General features: G+C 37.9%; 1 protein-coding gene across 1 annotated transcript in view; it reads right to left on the reverse strand.

The window, feature by feature from the left end:
* Positions 1-6,757: 6,757 nt before the first annotated feature.
* LOC122811475 (H-2 class II histocompatibility antigen, E-S beta chain-like) overlaps positions 6,758-21,460 on the reverse strand; it is a 511,045-nt gene continuing 496,342 nt past the window's right edge. Inside the window, exons 5-6 of the mRNA XM_044083338.1 lie at positions 9,036-9,068; positions 6,758-8,926 (exon numbers count right to left, since the gene is read on the reverse strand). Of these exons, the coding sequence (XP_043939273.1) occupies positions 8,913-8,926; positions 9,036-9,068 (47 nt within the window). The 3' untranslated portion in view covers positions 6,758-8,912. The remainder of the gene's footprint in view (positions 8,927-9,035; positions 9,069-21,460) is intronic.

The raw sequence follows: 21,460 nt of genomic DNA on the forward strand, positions 1-21,460 counted from the left end.
CTCAAAATTTGCTTTGGATGATTTTATGAGAGCTCTTAGTTTTTACTTATAGTGATCAAGGGTGTCTTACCTTTAAGGATTTTGCTCTATCTTGTAGTAGCTTCCTCCTTTTGTTGTAGAGTTTGTTTATGGCTGGGGTCCACCAGACTGGACGCTTGCCTTTGGTACAAAGAGTCTTTGTTTTGCTTGGGATTGCCTTATCCATGCAGTCCTGCAGGTGCTGGTAGAAGGCATTTGTAAGTGATTCAGTGGCTTGAGTACTGTTTTCCGCCTGCTCGGGGGCCTTAAAGGAGACCACACTAGTCTTTAGAAGTGTGAAGTCGGCTTTTGAGAAGTTCTTTACTGTGGTCTTTTTTATTTCAGGTGAGGGTGGGATGAGGACCTCCAGCGAGATTAGTTTGTGATCTGATCTCACCAGTGAGGGGTATACTTCCGGTGTTGAACATTGTGCTCCCATGTTCGTGATGATGAGATCAAGTATGTTATCTCCTCTTGTGGGGACGGTGACTAGTTGTTCCATGGCATTTGAGTTTATGAATTCCAGGAACTTTTGGGCTAGGGTGTTTGGGCTTGAGTAGTGTTCCCAGTCTATATTAGGGTAATTGAAGTCACCTAGTATGATGGTGTTTGGTGATACATTTATCCCTCTAGTGTTTTCAGGAAGGCCATGTGAGGTTCCTGAGTTTGTGAGGGTGGCCTGTAACATGCTACAATTTGCAGAGCAGTCTTGCCTATGGTTAATTGCACCTGGATGGTCTCCGATGCATCGTGCATTGCCACCAGTCTTGAGGTGTGGGTGTCCTTGATGAATATGTGGACCCCCCTTCTTTCTTGGTATTGTCTGGATTTTGGGGCGGAACGCATGATATGAGGTAAAACCTGATAGCGCTGGGGTGCTCTCAGGAGCCTTGAACCAGGTTTCTGTCACAGCACAGACATCGATGTTCTCCATACTGAGAAGGGCCTCGAGTGCATGCATTTTGAGATTTAGACTTCTGGCATTGAGCAGCATTACCCTTAGTTTTTTCCTTTTTGTGTTCTAGGGTGGTAGGTTTAGAATTTGAGCCTTGCCTAAAAAAGGCACTATGGGGGTGGCAAGAGCCTTTGCCAATATCCGGAATCCCAGGGGTGAAAGGTGCAAGCCGTCCCTTGCGAAGCAGCGTGGCTTGTCCAGCATGTCATCCTAGGCAGACAGACACTGGATCCCCTTTGAATGACACCAGTGTTTAAGCCAATTGTTAAAGCTGATCATCTTATCTCTGTATTGTGGCATCATTCTTGGTGAAGGTAGGATACTGCTCAAGGTCAGGGTCATACCTGCCTGGGCTACATAATCAGAGAGCTCCTCAATGTCTCTTTTCATGTAGTCCAAGGAGGTACGTCTCAGGTCGTTTACTCCAGCGTGGACAATGACTGAGTCATATTTGTACCTGCTGTTGAGAGACCTGAGTGCTTGCGTTATGTGGCGGATTCTAGCGCCCGACAGGCAGCTTACTGTGACCTTCTCCTTACTCAGTCTGGTGAGCGGGGCGTCAGTGTGTCTGACTATGGAGTCACCAATGACTAGTGTGTCTGGCATTGTGTTTGGCCTTAAGGGCTGTGACTGTTTGACACTCTGACTGTGAGGTCTATGTGTTGCAGGTGTTGTGTTCTGAGGTGGTGGTTGTTTGGGTGTCTGCTTTGATGGCCTCTGCTGTTTTGGTAGATTTTTGATCAGAGCCTCCGAGTATGTCTTTGTGTGTTTATGCGTATGATTTGAGGTTGTAATGGTACTATGTGAAACTGGGTCTATAGTGTGTGTGGTAACCTTCTCCTCCTGACTGGTCTTGCCAGTCCTATGTTGAGAGATCTCAGCCTCCAGTTTGGCCGTATAGTTGCATCTCTCGCATGTATTTGTGTTTTGTGGGAGGAGGAGAGGGTTGTCTGTGTACATGAGGCAATTGTAGCATTGCCTCAATATTCCCAGGTTCACCAGCTGAGCAGGAGAGGACACTAGCAACTGATCCCTCGACATGCTAGAAGTATAGACAAAAAACTTTAAAAAAGATTCCGGGGGACGTGGGTGACCGAGAAATGGGGGGTTGCCTTTTTGGGGTACTAACTATGACAAGAGTGCCGTATCAAGGTAATAAGTACTGTAGGAGCAAGCGCTAGGTTTAACAGATAGAGAATAGTCTACTTGGAGTCAAGTAGAGATGATGTTTTTAGTTATAGGATACGCTGATTAGATCAGTAGTATAGTTCAAGGAAGGTAGTTTTAAGGGAAAATTTGAAGAGTGGACTTTAGGTAGCCCAAATAGTTTAAACCTGCTTAACCGGTGCTGCCCTAGTGTGCAACAGTGGCAACTCCGCGCTAAATCGCGCAAATGCGCGCTAAAGTGTGCTTTATAGCAGGGGGGTGGAAAAGACAGGAAATGACCCAAAATGGCCAATAAACTACAAGTTACTGCCTTAAACCACTCCTCTGAGGACAAACAGGCAGCTCAGTACTCCCTACTCCCACTAGTGAGTAAAGAAACTACCCCTTGACCAAACAAGGAAAATGGAGAAAACAGGAACCAAGACAAAGCCCAGGGATCAGCAAAATCTGATCACTGGAACAAACTATTAGAAAAGTATGGAAAACAAGAGTATTTTTGTTTTTTTCAAGTTTTTTTCAGATAGGCAGAAAATACAATAAATGCTGTGTTTTTCGACTAAATGCTATCAAAAGCTAGTACACTTGAGTGTATTAGCCTGTTGTTTAACTTTTAAGCAAAACTTAAACAAGCAAGTGCAATAAACAATTCAAGCTATTAAAAACAGTAAAAACAGGTAATACATGAACTGAGGATTGCTATACTCAGCATACCGTCACAAACAAGAAACAGCTTAGAAGTGGATGACATGATGGAAGGGCAGTTCAGCAAAGCTGTTTAGCTTGGGATCCACTATTCAGATGGAGGATAGATTAAAAATAGTGTGGAAACTGTGGTAAGGAAAGTGAATAGCATCATTAGAATTAGTGATAGACTCAAGGCAGTCAGACTACAGTATAAAGACAGGACAGTATGCATAATCCCAACCTATGCCTCACAGGATATGATAGCAAGGAAAAGAATACATTCATTCAGCAGCTGCAGGACCTACTAGATAAAGCAGGGCAACTTGGTGTTGATAATGGGGGACCTGAATACTCATATCAGGACAGACAGGACAGGATATAAGGACTGCTGGGTCCACATGGTTAGGACAACAGAAATAAAGAAAGACCATTCTTGACTTCTATCTGTAAACAGCTAAATGGTGGTAAACTTATGGTTCAGCAAGACAGACAATCATAAGATCATATGCAGCTGTGGTGAGCATGCAATTCAGATTGACTTCATCCTAGTAAGGAAAGAACATTGGGGTAGAGTTAGAGACTGCAAAGTTATTCTCAGTGAAACAGTCGGCCCACATCATAAATCCCGTGTGGTCACAATCAGCTGCAAGCAGTGGTCAAGAAAGGCTCTAAGGTCAAGAGAAGCTAGGCAGGAGACCTGGAAGTTCACAACAGTGAAAGCACAAGTGTTCAAATGAAAACTTTGGGCTCTAGTAGCTCAGAATGGAAAGGAAGTAGTTGGACATAAAAAAGGATGGCACTGTCTCAAATCAGCTTGTGTAACTACTTTATAACAGATATGTGGCTGAGCTAGGCATGGTAATAAGGTACATAAGGAAAGCTGGTAGTGGAATGCAGGAATCCAGGAATTTAAAAAAAAAGGAGTATGCACAAAAAAAAAATGGGAGATAGAAAAGATGGACCAGGCTAAGAAGGAGTACTGGTGGAATAATAAAGAGGCTAAGAGAACAGTTGCAATTGCAAAGAACAAGGCATCATAGGCACCCTACCAGTTTTTGGAAAGTGATCCAGTACTAAGAAACTATCAGGTTGCAAGACAAATACAAAAAAATAAAGAATATAGTCATCAGACACCCTTCATAATGGATGCTGGCAGCAGCCTGCTCACCAGTCCAGAGGATATCAATGACAGATGGAAGGCAACTTCTGAATGAAGAATTTTTTACAGAAGCTGTACTGCCACAGACACAGCCTATAATGAAACAGGAAGAAGAAGAACCTACCCTAGAAGAAGCAAGAACAGCACTGAGGAAAATGTAGTCAGGGGAAAACAGCAGGGTCAAATGAAACCATGGCAGATATGATTAAGATGTTGGGTGAGTTAGGACAGAAATGGCTCCAGAGGGTACAGATAGCAGTATGAGAAGGAAGGTGACTCTCAGATTACAGGACAGTAAGCATTATAGTGAAAATGTACAAGAAGAAAAATACTGGAGAGTGTAATTAAACAAATATGCAGAGTAGTAGAAAAGAAAATGAGAATGGCCTGGTGTTTGTAGTGAGACAGGTGGTTGAGCAGAAGCTACAGAAGAGGAAAAAGTGCAACAAAGCATTCATAGACTTGGGGAAATCATTTGACAAGGCACCAAGAAAGCTGATTTGGGCAGTCCTGTGATGGTTCAAAGTCCTGGAAACACTGGAAAAATCAGTGTGGGCTATTTACAAGGATCCAGTGACTCAAGTACAGTGCTCAGATTCCCAGGGGATTCCCAGAGGAAGTGGTTATGCATCACGGTTCAAGTCTGAGCCCACTGCTGCTCATACTGATGAAAGGGTACATTAGCAAATAGTTTGGAGAGGACAGATCAGCAAAGCTGCTGTATGTGTCAAAACTGTTATTATAAACAGATTCTGAACAAGAACTTCAGCAAGGGACAGGGGTGTAGAATGCAAACCTGAATGCATATAGGATGAAAATGAGTAGAGACAATAAAGCTGTTGTGGCAACAAATGGGGGAAATTAGAAAAAGCTGAAACTGAGATAAAAGGGAAATAGTAGCACAGGTGAACAGGCTGGGAGGGATGATTCAGGAGAAGGGGAGTTTGAATGAAGCAATCAAAGACAGAATCAGAGGGGCTGTGGCCAACTGTCACAGAGTGCCAGGGGCAATGTGTGACAGAAAAATGCCAAATAAGTTAAAATGTAAGGTGTACACAAAGGGGGGGGGGGTAGCACAGTACTACTGTATGGTAAAGAAACCTGGGCACTGAAGACAGATCAATTGATAAAGATGGAAGAGATGCAGATGCAGTATCCGAGATGGCCTGCTGAAGGCACACTGTGGGACAGATGAAGAAATTAGGCTATCAGAGCAGAAGCAAAGTAGCTCCAATTGCAAAGAACTTCAAACAGAGCAGATTATGGTGGTTTTGGCACATGGGCAGGAAAGCAGGAGACAATCTGGTGAAGAAGATGTGGTAGAGACAGAAAGAATGCACAAGGAAATGTGACCATTCAGCAAAAAGATAGATGGATTGTGTAAGATCATTACAACTGAAGAAGGTAGGAGAGTGGCACTGAACTGACAAAGATAGTAACAATGACATTCCAACCTCATGTAGAAAAGTAGGCAAGCAGGATGAGAATGATGATGATGATTATGATGATAATGTTGATCACAAAGAGCATTACATCTAGCAATTTAACTTAATGAAAAATTACTTTTTACATGTCCATAAGTTTTTAGCTGAATAATTGGTTTGTTACAAACCAGTCAAGATCATGATAAACTTCTTAAAGTAGCAAAATCTGTTTAAGGTAGCAAGCAAGATATGACATAGCACTTTATACATTGGATATGACTGCATTAACACTATTATTTGGATTTTACACATCAATTACATATCTCTTGTACCTTGTGTTACATTCCACACTGGCTTTCCTTGAACAAACTCTTTTATCCAATACTACCAGTATTGGTTTAGATAGTTTCAATCTCTTTAAAAAGATGGTACATTTTAAGTATATAATCTACATTTCTTTCTGTAATAGAGCTATATGAGGGCACAATTGTAGGTCCTTTCTCATCTCTGGAATTAAAGAGATAGAGGGTAGGCTCACTGTGGCAAAAAATAAATATATATTTGTGTTGCTCTGCTTAGCATACTGCAAAAAAAGCATTTATTTTCCTTGTATATAACTTAACTTTGCATACTGTGTGCTTTGTTATTTTAATGGCTATTAATCATAGACTGCATTATTTGAGCTTAAAGGCCCCCAAAAATCACTACTCTAGAAGTTTCTAAGATAATAAAAGTTTTAAAATCTGTTTAGCTGTGCTGCATCTCCTTTATGGAATATGTACAGTATAATTGTCTGTTTTAATAGCTGCCAAATACCACTCAGGGTCTCCTGTAATACTTACACAAGTTAATCACTTTATACTACAGAGTATTCCAGCAAGCATGAATAATGTGCATGTTTCAGGCTGCAGAGAAATTCATACCCTGCAAGTGTGGAATGCTGTAGGCTGTTTAGCCTCATGTTGGGTATATGTTTGAATTCCAGCTGGATGAATTATTGCCTTTTTTTTTCTCTTTCAAGTGTATTTATATAATCTCTGGCTACATTGTTATAAATGTCCTATAGCAAATTATTTACAAACCAGTATTTCATTCAATATCTTTTACTTAATTAAGGTTTTATAAAACAGAGAAGTGCAGCCCTACCTTGGGAAATACTCACCCAAAGCCCCATACTGCATAAATCCAGTCATTGAATTAACTTGCATATTAAAAAAATATATTTGTGTGTTTTTAAGTATATCATTTATGAGAAGCAACCATTCACTCTGAATTATTGTACGTTCATGTCAGTGGCACCACTGTTGTTTCCAGTTTTTCAGGTTTCAAAGGAAACACGGTCTCCAAGAATTTAATTCTAATAAAATGTAGTTTATTTCACAAGCAAAAAAAGCATGATCCCGTGTACATATATATTTAAAAGGAAAAAAATGTAACAAAAATTCAAATACAAATAAATCTGATTTTCATTATGATTTAGCACTAAACAGAGGACAAATTTATCGTACAAAACTGTAGGAATGTTAGGCAAGGTTTACACTTCTCCCATCACAGTAATTATCCTAATATAGGTATGTGCTACTTCAATAAACCATGCAAGGCTTCATTTAGGTGTATGTATTCTAGCTGATTTTCTGATACCCATGTATTAATGCTCCAATATCACAATTATTTAAAATGAAGGTTATAATGTTGCAAGCAGAATATAATAAAGTCAGGTGCAAACAATATCAAAAAAGTTGAATTTCAGTTGGCTATAACCCAGATTTCTAATTATTTGCATTGTATTACCCAGACTGCACCCATTCATTCATTCATGCATACAAGTCACAGATGACTATAGTGACCATGTGAATAGCTGTCACCATCCACTAAACTTAGTAGGCAAGTAGAGAAAAGAAGTAGATTATCTGGCCTTTCTTGCATATCACACACACACACACACACACACACACACACACACACACACACACACACACACACACACACACACACACACACAGAAGTATACATTACAGTTGTCAAATGCAGCTAATCCTTCTGTAGGTCTCAGTCTTACAATTGAAGACAGCATAATGTATCATATGCCCTAACCTTCAGGAAACACACTCTGCAACAACACACACACACACACACACACACACACACACACACACACACACACACACACACACACACACACACACACACACACACACATCTTCCTACCTATGGACAATTTGGCATCACCAAGATTACCTGTACTCTAGCAATTATTACTTATTTGTCTTAGAAAGTACCCTAAGCTACAAGAAGAGAAACACTGAATAATTGTGAGTGCTCTGGTCAAACGCTTCAGATATGGTGCAGTATGAAGACAAGGTTTTGTTCAGAAGACAAGTATCTCATCAGCTTTTGGACTGGTACAGTCTTGGCCTCTCCTACAGAATGTATTAGTACCACTGTCCAGAACAGTTTGTAGATGATGTTATTGGCCTGATGCTTGACTATATCTGAATTGGAGGCAGTAGCGACTCAGCGAGGAATTTTTAAAAATGATAAGCAATCTGAGGACTTGAGGCTGTAGAATTATTATGTACTGTAGATGTACAGTAAACATAGATTCTTCTGTACACTGTTAAAAGCAAACCTATGTATTTCATCACTTAAATCAATGTACTATTAATGCCTTGATAAACTCAACCCCTCATTCCAACAGAATCAACAGTCAGCAGAATAACAGATATGAAAAAGGATATGAAAACAATGTTGCCAGTCTTGCTTTTTAACTGACTTGTGGATGTTCATTTATTTACTTGTTTATTCAGATAAGATGCAATAGGAATATTCATTCTACTATCACAAATGTAATGCTTTCATAACATACAGATATGAATTCAGTGTGTTTACACTTGGCTCAAGCCCACTGTTTTCCTTATTAAATTAGTTCAACTGTATTTAGAAAAGATATTCGCATTCATTTATTTATTTTATTTATCTAGCATTTATTTAACATTCATTAATCAGACAGCATTAATCAAAAATATTTTACTTTTTTTAACTTTTTACTTTTTCTGTTTTTATAGTATATCTCACATTATAAAATACACTGTCTGTCGTCCTTCACTAATAATTTGTGACTTGTATTTCCAGTGTTAGAATTCCAGACTTTGGCTTCTATGTCATCTATTCTGAATGTTATGGTCTTAAAGTCCAGACATAAAAAATTAAAATATACAAACCCATTTATCTGATATGAAGCACAGATATGTGAATCAACCGCATTTATACTGTAATAAAAGAAAAGTAAGAAAGCAATGTCTAAAGTAAAAATATTAACAATAACAGAATATCCACTGAAGATTAAAGAATATAAAAATCAAAGTAATAATCGATCAGATGAAAGGATAACAACAGATGCAAATGTGTTGCACATCTGTTTGATTACAAGAGGCAATATGCAGTAATATCTGGTTAGTGAAATAAGTCTTTTGTTTCATTCCTGTCTTGCATCATGGCTCTCAGATTAGCTCATCAAACCTGCAGATAGAAAAGTTTAAAAAGTGAATATAGGTAATTCATTATTATCAATAAAATAAAAAAATATGTAAGTCTTCTTAAGACACATTTATATTATTAAGAATGTTACCTTCAGACTGAGGCACTGGGATACGAGTTTGACCTGAAAAGCAGAAGGCGAAATATTAAACAATTGATATCCAGGAGGAGATAAATAATTATTTATCTGAAAGCATACTGCTTTAGAAATTATTTATCTGTACTTGTGAAAACTATATCCAGACCATTTTTAACTCTATGGCCTGTCTAGGAGCCTCATCTATGCTTCAACCAGCAAGGCATAACCAAATGTATTTAACTTAGTCTATGCATCTAATCCATTAGAAAATCATTTGTTTTTCCTGCATTTATTACTTTTCATTTAAAATGAATTACTAAAAAATGGATACTTAAAATTTTTTTACATGGCAAAATAATGTTGGGATTCATAGTTAAAAGAGAAATGGCAGGTGTATCATATCTTTCCAAGCACATTGTTTTAATTAGTAGTTCTGCACATGGCAGAAAAAAAGTTTACTGACTCTGAATGACTGTTTATCTTCTCTAAGAGGTACAGTGTAACTTCTACAGTCTAGAGATGCCTGTTCAGTTTGACAATGAAGAACACCATTGCCTTTTATCCATTACTTGTAGTTTATGCAAGAAGGCTATTTCACAATCTTATTACTTATCAAGATGAAGCACCTCATACAATAATTTCTGAGCAGATTAAATAGTCTTTATAGCATGCTCTCTCATTCTGGCAGAGGGCATTCAAACAAAAACTGAAACATCATTGTCTTCCATCCTCCAAAAATAACCTTACAAAGAAACTATTATAATTCTGATTATATCCCACTGGTCATTCTCATACCTGCAAGCTACATCTCTGGTAATCCCATAACCCTTTTCTGTAATGACTGGTATGGTCATAGGCTCATAGTGTTAGCCTACATGAAGAATGCAATAAAAAAACTGAAAGCATGAGCAGATTGAAGAGAGATCAGTTTGAATGCAAAAAAGACCAAGGTGATGCACTTAGAGGATGGTAATCCACTGAAGAAGTGTATATATTTGGTTGAGAAGAGTTAAGGACAGCAGAGCAAGAAAATAACACAGTGTCACCCACTCCAAGAATGTATATACAATTTGCTAAGCTAATATTTAGTTGTAGCTCCAAAATACAGATCTGAGTGATGCAGTAATAATTCTACCCTATCCCAGGAATAAGTATTGGTGAGGTCAGACTTAAAGTGTTTTCTTCCTTTATGGAGAGTGTAACTCAAGAAAGACATCAACTTGGTGAAAAGCATGCTTAAGATGGTGAAAGGATTTTTCATATGAATTATGGAGACTGGATTATGGTATTCAGCACATACATATATACTCTACAGCAGACTCCAGAGCACATCTATGTGAGTTTGAGGTCTTCATGCCCAGACTTTTGTCTGGCAGTTTGTGCAGAGGATTAGGGCTACAAGTTTGTAATGAACTACTTCCTGATCCTCTCAGCCTTCAAATGCCCTCTGTGTGACCCTCAGCAAGTCATATAAGCAGACAGGGTTTTGGGGCAAGTGGGAATTTGGAATGGGCTCCTTAATAGTCTCCTGGACTGCAAGCCTAGCAACTTCCTATGAACCTATGAACTTATGAACTATTGAAGGTTGATGAACTATATATTCCACCCAGCTGTTGCAACTAGAATCAATGCAGCTGTCTTTTCCTGCCTTCAACATATCACAAGCTTTTCTAAATCTTTCTGTCAGTCATGCCACACTTTCCTTGGAACATCATTCCACATTCCCTGAACCATCTCTGTTAAAAAATAAATAAATAAAATAAAATAAAAAAATCACAGGCCATGTATACTCCTTGATTCTTAACTCCACCTTCCCACAGTGGGAACCTGATGACATGGTAAGTTTGAGCAATGTTCTCTCACTCAGGCATTTCCTGTATGGTCCACTTAACTAGTACTTTCAACAGAGCTTCATACTCCAGCTTCCCTTCCTTTAATCATGGCTGCAATACTTCCCTCCCCCGATATACTGTCTACATATCTTTATGTCTTCAAGACCTCCACCATACCATACAGCATTCTGAGTATGACCTTACTGGTGCCTTATGCAACAAACAATAGCATCTGATTTGCTTTCATTTCCTACCCACTATATAATAAAATAGAGTACTGACATTCACCACAACTTACATACATTGTATGGTATGACTGAGTTTTTTATGTAATAATTTCTACATCTTATGTATCTGTTTTAGATGCCTTCACCTAAGAACATCTCCCCCAGTCACCAGCAGACTACATAACTTAGCACATTTTACAGTAAATTCTAGTTGCCATATTGCTAGTTTTTGTACATCTCACTTGAGGCTGATCCTCCTATCCCTGGTAAAGGCATCAATTCTGGCATAACCAGCAAATGGACTCCACTTCTTACCACTCTCCCCATCACTTTCATATGTATTTGTTAAACAAAACTAGTGCAGTACTGAGCCCTGCAACAACAATTGCTGGATTTACATTCAATATCCTGCATAGCCCAACAAAAACACCATTCTTAGTTTCATGTTAACCACTTTGTAATCCATCTTACTGATTCAGGAACCCACCACCACCACACTCCACATCTTCCACATCAGCTTCCTGTGAGGCCTGGTGACAAAACTGTTTGTGAAGCAACTGAGTGGCTTTTATTTACTTAGAAGTGATCCAGTCACACTTGTATCAAAATAGTTGGCAAACATTTGTTGTGTGATAGCTTGTTAATGTTTGCATTCAGAAATTTAATCAGGCAACCTTACAGAATTATTTCACTTTCCAAACATGCAAATGAGACTAGGTGATGTAACACTAACATTGTTACCATTTTCTAGTTCTATGTTACTGCCCCCCCCCCCGCCCCCGATTCATATAAAAAACTATGCATGTACTGATGAAAAAAATGCAGGTGATATGATGAGGACTAAAAAATTCTAAATAAAGGAGGAGTTACAAGAAAGGAAAAATGAAACATGAATACCTGCTAAGGTTATGGGGGTGGTGGAACATATGACCATATAAAGTTTCTAGATGGCAAAGGGCAGGAAGCATATTTAGATGGAAAATGGGAGCACTTCAAAGGAAATAACTGCACTTTCAGCTACATGAAACACCAGTTCTCTATGCTCATCTATACCTGCACATTATTTCAGCTGTGATCTATCCTGAGCCTTGCAAAAAGACAGACTTATTCTATCCAATTATTTCTCTTAAATAGCTGCTGTGCATAGTAGAAGGATCAATTTTTGTGCCCATGGATTTGTAGTATTGTGACATTACTTTTCCTGATCAATAGCAAGTAGCCTTTTTTATCTGAACTTTGTATTATAACTGGATTACTTTTGCCCCTATACACATTGCAACAACATAACTTAATGGATTAGGTCCTTCAAAATTGCACCCATTATGCACCCTTTGTTCAAGGTCTTATGATGATATTATTTTTTCACTACTCTGATCAATTTTATGGAAACATGAGAACACAAAATATAGTACATCAATCCATTTGTTGTTCAGAAGGACCTGTTCCTGCAGACTGTAGTCTGGCCAGGGGTGCATGTAGTAGGTCAATATTTTTGGGTTCCAGGTAACTAATGACAGGGGCAAGATAGGTCTAAGTTATGGATATGGGGTGTTTTTGACCAGTGGATCTTCAAGAGCTGTAGGACACTACTCTGACTTCATATGCCTTGCTTAGATGTAGGATCTAGACAAACTCCTTCACTTTGTTAAAACAGTCAGACTGTGCACACATCAATTATGTACTGAAGTTACAAGAATATTTTCAAAAAAGAAAAAAAAAAAAGATTTCCTGTGACTTGCAAGAGATGAACACTTTGCTGAAGAATATAACTAGAATGAAATCACAAGCTAAGATACAAAACAAAACAATCCATCTGAAGTTAATATGATGGTAAGAAATAAAAGAAACAGAAGAGGAAATTGTCTAGTGAATGGAGTTGATTTTACTAACCATTTAGACTTTCACTGGACTAATTGCTGTTTGGCTTTCATTAAAAAAGGAGAGTGGTTAAGAAGCGAGTGGTAAATCTAAATGCTTCCACAGAGGCTACAGACAGCAGGAGCTTAAAAGTTTAATTACTAAAAATATTTAGGCAGCTAGAACTGCTTGCTATATTTATTTTTCCTTGATTTTAGTTTAGATTTGAACTCAACTGAAACTGATTTCCACTCAGTTGGACTTAATGTTGCTTAATCTGCAGTTAACTTGCTTAATCTGCAGTTAACACAGAGTGTTACCTCTTTGAAAGATGATTTTTCTCAGCTTCAGAGAGATCATTATCATGTCAATAATTTATTTCATTCTACCACTGAGATACCCTGATTTAACAACAGTGCCCACAGATGTTCAAGCATGGGACCTTGTAGTTTTTTTTGTGGTGCTACTGGGCACAATAATGGGGAGAGACATGCTTTATTTACTGATGGCGAACCTAATTTTAATTTAGGGTGAAAAAAATGTTTTTGTAACTAATATGAATAACGTGAGAATGCAAGAATGCCTATCTTCTCAAATTATGAGATTTGAAAAAAAAATATCCTTAAAAAGAAAAATTTGCAGTCGGATAAATTTTATTTTTATGAATGTTTAAATGTAAAGATAGTGCCAAAGATTTTATGTTTTACCAAAGTTTCCTCTAGTATTGATGTGAACAGTCCACATTATAGAGATATTATTAATTTATATGATCAGACAGGCTTTGAATTAATGAGGATTTTAATCAAGGCCAATGAGGCATCCATGAAAGTGTTAGCAGAAGAAGTAGAGGCTCTAAAAAGTTCCATCACTAACAATTTGTTATTCCCCTTCTAAAAATGGATTATATCGCTACCTTTGACAGAGTTGAAACCTGATTTCAGGCAACTGGGAGCAGAAGCAGAAGAAAATTAGTAGGAATTTACTTGATTACAGTAAAAAGACTGCATACCCATTCCCCACAGCCAAAACAAGTTCAATGCAACACAACAAAGGTGCCATAGTCTCTGACAAAGATGCTGTTTACGTTGACACCAGTTTTTTTTAGAATATTCCCCACTTCAGAGACTGAGCAGGTTAACAGCAAATACCACAGACAATGATCAACACCAACCAAGGTTTTATCCCTCAGGACAACTATCAGAGAGATGAGTTTGCAATCACAAGGGAAGTCAGAGCAGGGGCAAGAATTCAAGACATTAAGCCACATCTTACCCACTGGAATAATGAGTGTCCACATTAAAGACATTTTTCACATTTTTAGTTTTACAGGTTTGGACATTACACAGGCACACTTTAATTTGATTATTAAAGGGCTGTCATTTGTTTCTACATCCAGACTGAAAATTGTTGATGCTTTGCTGGAGTTTAAGTTTTTCATTGGTAAATTGAATTTGACATTAATTTTTAGAAATGACCCAAACTCTACTTCACATGGTGATACATTATGAAGAAAGCCTATATTTAATCTACCTTTGTCTTTTTGAGAGGGCAGTAGAGTTGGATTTATGTAAGAGCTTGGTTATTAACACGAGAAGTTATATTCCCTCCAATATGACTAAGGAGGAGAACATTTGTTTGAATGAATTGATAACTGACAAATCCATTATGATCATGAAATCTGACAAGGGGGGTGGGATAATTTTGATTGATTTTATGGAATATGTATCAAGGATGGACATTTTATTAGATGATAGTTTGTTTATCGTGTATGGAAAGATTGATTTTATATTGGATGATTTATTTCAGCAATTAATTGACTTGAAGTTATATGATTTTTTAAAAGTTAAAAAATCCATTATTCTAGCTACCTTTGGAATTCTTAAAATACCAATCTACCATTTTGGTCCATTGTATCAGCTTCAGGTTCCAAGACAGAATCATTAGCTAAATTTATTGATGTTCACCTGAAACAGCTTTTCAATGATATTCCCCACATCTTAATTGAATCATGGCACTTTCTTTTTGAAGTTGCCAAGATACTATATGACAGTCAATTTCTCTTGGTAACTATGGATGTCATGAATTTGTTTTAGTGAGTCTCACAGAAACTGGGATGGAATGGGTTATGAATACCATTAACAAGGTTTTTAATTTAAGCAGGCCCAATTTAAGACTTGCTGCTTACACTTACAGGCTCATGCTTTATTATTATTACCTCCTTCCTCTTTGGGTGCCTGTTGTGGTTTTACCAATTTAAGACTTATTGAAGATTTTATGAGAAGTGTGCTGGACAACAGTTTATTTCATTTTGATGTGAATTTTACCATCAGGTGTCAGGTGTTGTAATGGGAGCGATGTGTGCACCCATTTATGCTGATTTAATTTTAGCTTACTGAGAGGCACAGTTTAATTTTAATTCTGAATTTAACCAGTATATACCTGAAGTATTTTAGGTATTTGGATGACATATTTTATGGACCATTGACAGCAATAAACTTGAAGAATTTATTAAATATTTAAATTTGACTACTGATTTTTTTTAATTCACTTAAATGGTATTTGCCCAGGAAATAAATTATGCAGACATCCTGCTATAAAATATGAAGTTGAGAAGGCCTTCTGCTCGACCGTATAAAGGAAACCTATCTTCTCAAACTCCTGTATGCACTTTACTAGTAACCATCATGGGTGGCAAAATTCCAATGTGGTAAAAGACCAATGCATTAGAATTTCTAGGCTAGTGAATGATGACATTTTATTTAATAATAAAATGGATAAAGTTACTAAGATGTTTTTGGAGAGGGGGTTACCCCTAGTTTTGTTGAGTCATCTGGCCAAGAAAGTCACTGAAAGAAGGAATATGGATTTTAAACCATAGCTGAAAAACAGATTTTACAGGATCAGTTATAAGACACACAGTTTAGACACTTTTTATCAGGCCATGCTTATACCTAATACAAGCAATAACTATAGGAAATGTATTCAAGACATAATAACTAAACTCTGGAGCAACATACTTTATTATGACAAAAAACACTCAGTTATTAGGTGACAGACTTGTTTTCTCACACAGGAAAGGGATTAATCTGAACAATTTGTTTGAGAAATACAGTAGGAAGCAGATTTACAGGTCCAACAAAAAAAGAAAATGCGGCTGTTGTAAACACTACCATTACATTTGGAAATGGCCTTATGTGTTAGTTCCAGGTTATGAGGTACCTATAACCTGTCCAGAATACTGTAATTGTAAAAGTGAGGGAGCAGTTTATTTGGACAGTTGTTCATCCTGTTTGGAATTCTAGGTTAGGAAAACTGAAAGGTAATTATGAGTACGTATTTATGAACATTTTACAGATATCAAAATCAAAATCATGGATTACGCTTGGTTTAACCACTCCCAGTTATGTGTAGAAATGTTAAAAGATTTTTATTTTTCATACTGGAGAGAATCCACAAGTCACCCAGAGGTGGACATAACATGAACACTCTTGAGTGCAAAGAACTTAGATGGCAGTTGATGTTGAATGCCACTATGCCCCCTGGTCTCAATCAGACTATTTCACTAAAAGGTACTCTCTGTATATCAGAGCAGCTAAATTATGAAATGTGTTCTTTTGAATCAATCCCTCTCTCTCTATATTTATATATATATATATATATATATATATATATATATGTATATATATATATATATATATATATATATATACATATACATATATATATGTGTGTGTGTGTGTGTGTGTATTTATATATGTTGGACATGTTTGACATACTGGTTCAAGGTCAATTTTTACATTTATTTGTTTATACAGGATGTACTTACGATTTGGTTGTTTACTGTAGAATTTTTGACATCTTTTTGATGAGTTTTTAGTGAATGTACTTACTTGCATTTATTTATTAATTTTATCTTCTTGTTTATTCAGAAATTATTTATGTTTGGGTTCTTTATCGTTGAGTTGTTTACATTTTTGAAGAGTGTTTTTTGTGAATGTTTTTATACTTTCACACATTTGACAAATTATATACATACATAGTTTTATGGTGGAACACTCAAACTGATATATTTATCATTTAATTTACTAAATGATTATCTTGAACTTTGCTTTTTCATTCTGCACTTTGACCTGGATAATATATAAGTTTCCTTTGTCGAAACACTAGGTTTTGAAGAAATCTATGCAGAACTGCACATGACAAAAGTGCTTAACCTAGTGTCCTTTCATTCCATTTCATTTTATTTGACATTTTGGATGTAGTAAATATCAGGTTTAGTTTTATTAAGCATTGACAAACGGAGAAAATGTTGTGTAATTCTTTCGGACATACCACTACACCTAATTTTGGTTTACAGATTAAAAAAATTGCAATCCCTTACTGACATATGTCAACATGATGCTGTCTGAGTAGACAAAAATCTGTTAGCTGTTGGACGGCACAGCCCACATTTATGTCACCCACTGTACAAAACAGTTCTACAGGCATAGGGATCATGCTCCATTCACTGCCTGCAGTTTTACGGCTGATATCAAACATGATCAATGCCAAGAATGGCAAAGTATAACCTGGTGCACAAAGTTAATTTACAATTACCCAAAGTTCAGGGTAGTGTGAGATGCAGATATTTCTGAATCAGGCACACAATAAGCATCACCCATGAGGACTAGCATGAGTCATTATTTGCATACCATGTAAATAACAAAATGTGGGAGTCCTCTTTCAGAATTATCTACATTTAACTGAGATCCAGTGTACTACCTCAACCATTTTTGTTTTGGAATCTAGCCTAGAGTAAAATTAACATGGTGTAAAATAAACAAAGAAGAAAAATATTGGAGAGGTTATGATTACCCTCCTTTTCTTCTTTATTTAGTTGGGAATGACAAATAATTATTTGGTATGATGGTATGCATGTTAAAATGGAAATACAGTTGGCTCTCTTCTTATAAAGCTTTAATTTTCAAGGACTGGCATTTACTTTGCTCTGGTAGTTTGCAAAGTCATATAGCATGACATTGCCTCAGATTAAGTAGTCTTTCCTCTTGAATATGGAATAAGTGAGTGGCTGGAAACAGGTGACTTCATTGCTTGGCTAGATGGCCTTGGTGGAGTCCAAACCTGATATTATTTGTAGTTTATTCATGTGGGAAGCACAGAGTGCTGGTATAATGCCATCTACTTTGACAACAAAGCTGTCTGCTATGTGTTTATCCAAGACTTGCTATAAAGCTACAGGGCTGGAGAAAAGGTAAGAAAGAGAGGGTGCCTGTTCTAGATGCCCATTTGTAGGAGGGCACCGGTTGGCCCTATTTATTACATATATGTGTTCTGTTGGTGTGGTCAACAAAGAGTTTGGCCAACATCTGCTTAATCTACCACATTTGGTTGACTATAGAGATGTTAGTCAGGTGTGTTAAATCGACAGTCCCTGGGTAAGGGAATATTGCCTTTCCTATGGTTTGTGCAAGCTCAGAGTTAGTATGTATAATCAGCAAGTGGTGTGGGAGGCATGGGGGGTTTGCCCCATGGAAACAATTATGTATTTGTGTACATATATATATATATATAATCCAATTTGCTTTACTTGTTTTTGGCTTTTAGCTGTGTGCCTGCTCTCAGTCCCTGGCCTTTCAGTACTTGCTGCAAAAAAAACAATCATCTATGTGACATTAATATTTTACAGACAGTACACATATGAGGTACCTCTCTACAGCAGCTTGGTAGAGTCTGCATACTGGGGTGGCTTTGTTCCTAAGATATCCTATTGCATCTCTCAAGATTTGTTCCGTTGTATAAGTGACAGAAAATATGGAGCATGTGACAAACAGCATTATTTAAAATAAGTGTTATTTTAAAAAGTAACAATTCATCAACATCAGTTTTTGAATTGTTGACTGATATTCTTTTGGTTAAAAAACACAGATGATATTTGTGTTTTTCCCCCGCGGTGGTGCAGCGGTTAGCGTTGTCGCCTCACAGCAAGAGGTTCTCCCATTTGATTCTTGGCTGGAGAGCCTTCTGTGTGGAGTCTGCATGTCCTCCCCATGGTCGAGTGACATATAAAGACATGCAGATAGATGTGTGCATGAATGGATGTGCCTTCTTTGAAGGTTGGACGTCAGGCTGGCAACTTGGCAATGTAAATATCCACTGCCAGTCATTAGCGGACCAGAGTTCCGCTGTGGCAACCCCTAACCGGGAAAAGCCGAAAGACAAACATTCTTTGTTTTGATCACAGAAGTCTTAAAAAAAGACAGAAAAGAATACATCTGTCCTTTATTATTGTAGCTTCTTGTTAGGGACTTCGGGAACAAGACATCTTTATGCATAGCTATATAACACACTGAAATTAATTTGCGAGTGTAGTAACAACAATATGGTAGTTGTGAAAAAGACAAAAGTTGGTTACAGATTTTATAAATCTACAGCAGAACTGGCACAAAGTGACTTTAGCAACTACCTAGCTTGGAACTAGCTAGGGGACCCCATAAATGTGAAGCATTTAAAAGAATAAAATAAAATACAGAGTGCACTATATCACTCCATTTAGATGTGTGACAGCTCTTCTTCTTTACTTTCATACACTTGAATGTAGAGTCCAAAAGAGACAGAGATTTGATGGAGCTCATCATATACAAAACAGACCAATAGCTGACATGCCTGTAATCCACCACTAGAGTGAGAAAAAGACATTTTTATCGGTAGTGTTGTCACCTCACAGTAAGACGCTGTCCGGTTCGATTCTCAGCAAGAACGTCTTCTGTGTAGAGACATGCATGAATGGGCGTACCTTCATGGAAGGTTGTGCGTCAGGGCTGGCAACTCGGCATGTAAAAATCTACTGCCAATCATTAGCGGACCGGAGTTCCGCTGTGGCGACCCCTAACCGGGAAAAGCCAAGAGACACAACAACAACAACTGTAGATCTGATGTGTGTGTGTGTGTGTGTGTGTGTGTGTGTGTGTGTGTGTGTGTGTGTGTGTGTGTGTGTGTGTGTGTGTGTGTGTGTGTGTGTCTTTGTGTGTGCGTGCATTTGCTTGCTTGTTCTGGGGCTACCAACTTTCTGTAAAGCAGATGGTAGAAGGAAGCTATATATCTGAAATATGCAGCACACTTGCTGGTGTAGATCTGAATGGGAAGACAGAAAATAAGAAAAAGACTCTATAAAATTCAGAAAACACAGTCAGAGGACAGTAAAAGGAAATTATACAATGTCAAGGGAAAATGATGAAGAAACAATGAAAGATAGCACAAGGATAGTTGAAACAAACTGCAGGCAAAGGAAATGACTACATGTACAGAACTGAAAGCTAGGAGTGAAGGGAAAGTATTACTAGGGGAAGTAAAAAAATAGTAAAACTTGGGAGAAAGGTAAATGCAAGGAAGAAGAAGAATAGAAACATCACAAAGAACCCAGACTGTAAAAGTAGCTGACTCCAAATCTAGCTCCAGACAAGTGGAGTACCTCAGTGTTTTGTCCTGGGACCGCTCGTTTGGCATCTACTTCTCTGAAGTACAGGCCAACACTAAGGGACTCTGGCTAACAAAGTTTGCAGATGACTGCAAACTGAGAGCCATTATTGAATCCCCAAATGTGGATATTTTACAAAAGGGCCTTACAGAAACAGATGCCTGGTGCCAGAGCCATGGACTCAAGCTTAATGCCAAGAAATGTATAGTTATCCCCTTTGGGAAAAACCATGTACCCATGAATTACCACATAGGTGGCAGTACACTAAATACCAAAAGAGGGAAGAGATACTTAGGGACACAGGTGGACAGTGGTCTCACCTTCGATAACCACATTGCCACAACAGTCAGGAAATCCTTCTATGTGGTACACCTCATCACTAAGGGCTTTTCATCCAGAAAAAAGGAGGTCATTGTCCCACTGTACTCATCCCTCATTAATCTCATTATAGAGTACAATGCCCCATTTGGTATGTACCTCACAAGACATCTGCAACAGCTGGAAAGGCTGCAGAAATACCTCAATAAAAGAATCACAGGCCTAAAGCAGATGCCCTATGCTGTCCATCTAAAAAAACTCCAGCTGTACTGTGTGGCATATTGTCTACTCAGAGGCGATCTCTGCTTAACATACAAGGCCATGTCAAACCCTGAGCTGTTGGACATGCTCCACTTAAGGAAATCTCAATCTCTCAGAGCCACATGCTCCAGGGATCTAAACCTGTCATCACAATGAACAAAACATGCTGGAGGGATAGGTGCCTGACCCAGAGACTCCACATACTCTGGAATAGACTGCCCAAACATGTCAAGCAGAGCACCTCCTTGGCCCTCTTCAAAAGGAACCTTGATGATTGGATGGGAGATAGGAAATTCACCCCGGGGATCACTTCAATCGCCCTGCTAGACAGGGGTCCAGGGAAGTAAATATTGTGTGAAGAAATATCCAGGGAATTGTTAAGGCTAGGCTTGTATAGGCCCTAGAGCCGATAGCCTAGTACCAACCTATGAACCTATATGTAGGGTGATGTGAGAGATCTTTAAGTCA

Source organism: Protopterus annectens, chromosome 9.part0 (genome assembly GCF_019279795.1).
Source record: "Protopterus annectens isolate FY-2018-M chromosome 9.part0, PAN1.0, whole genome shotgun sequence".
NCBI lineage: Eukaryota > Metazoa > Chordata > Ceratodontiformes > Protopteridae > Protopterus > Protopterus annectens.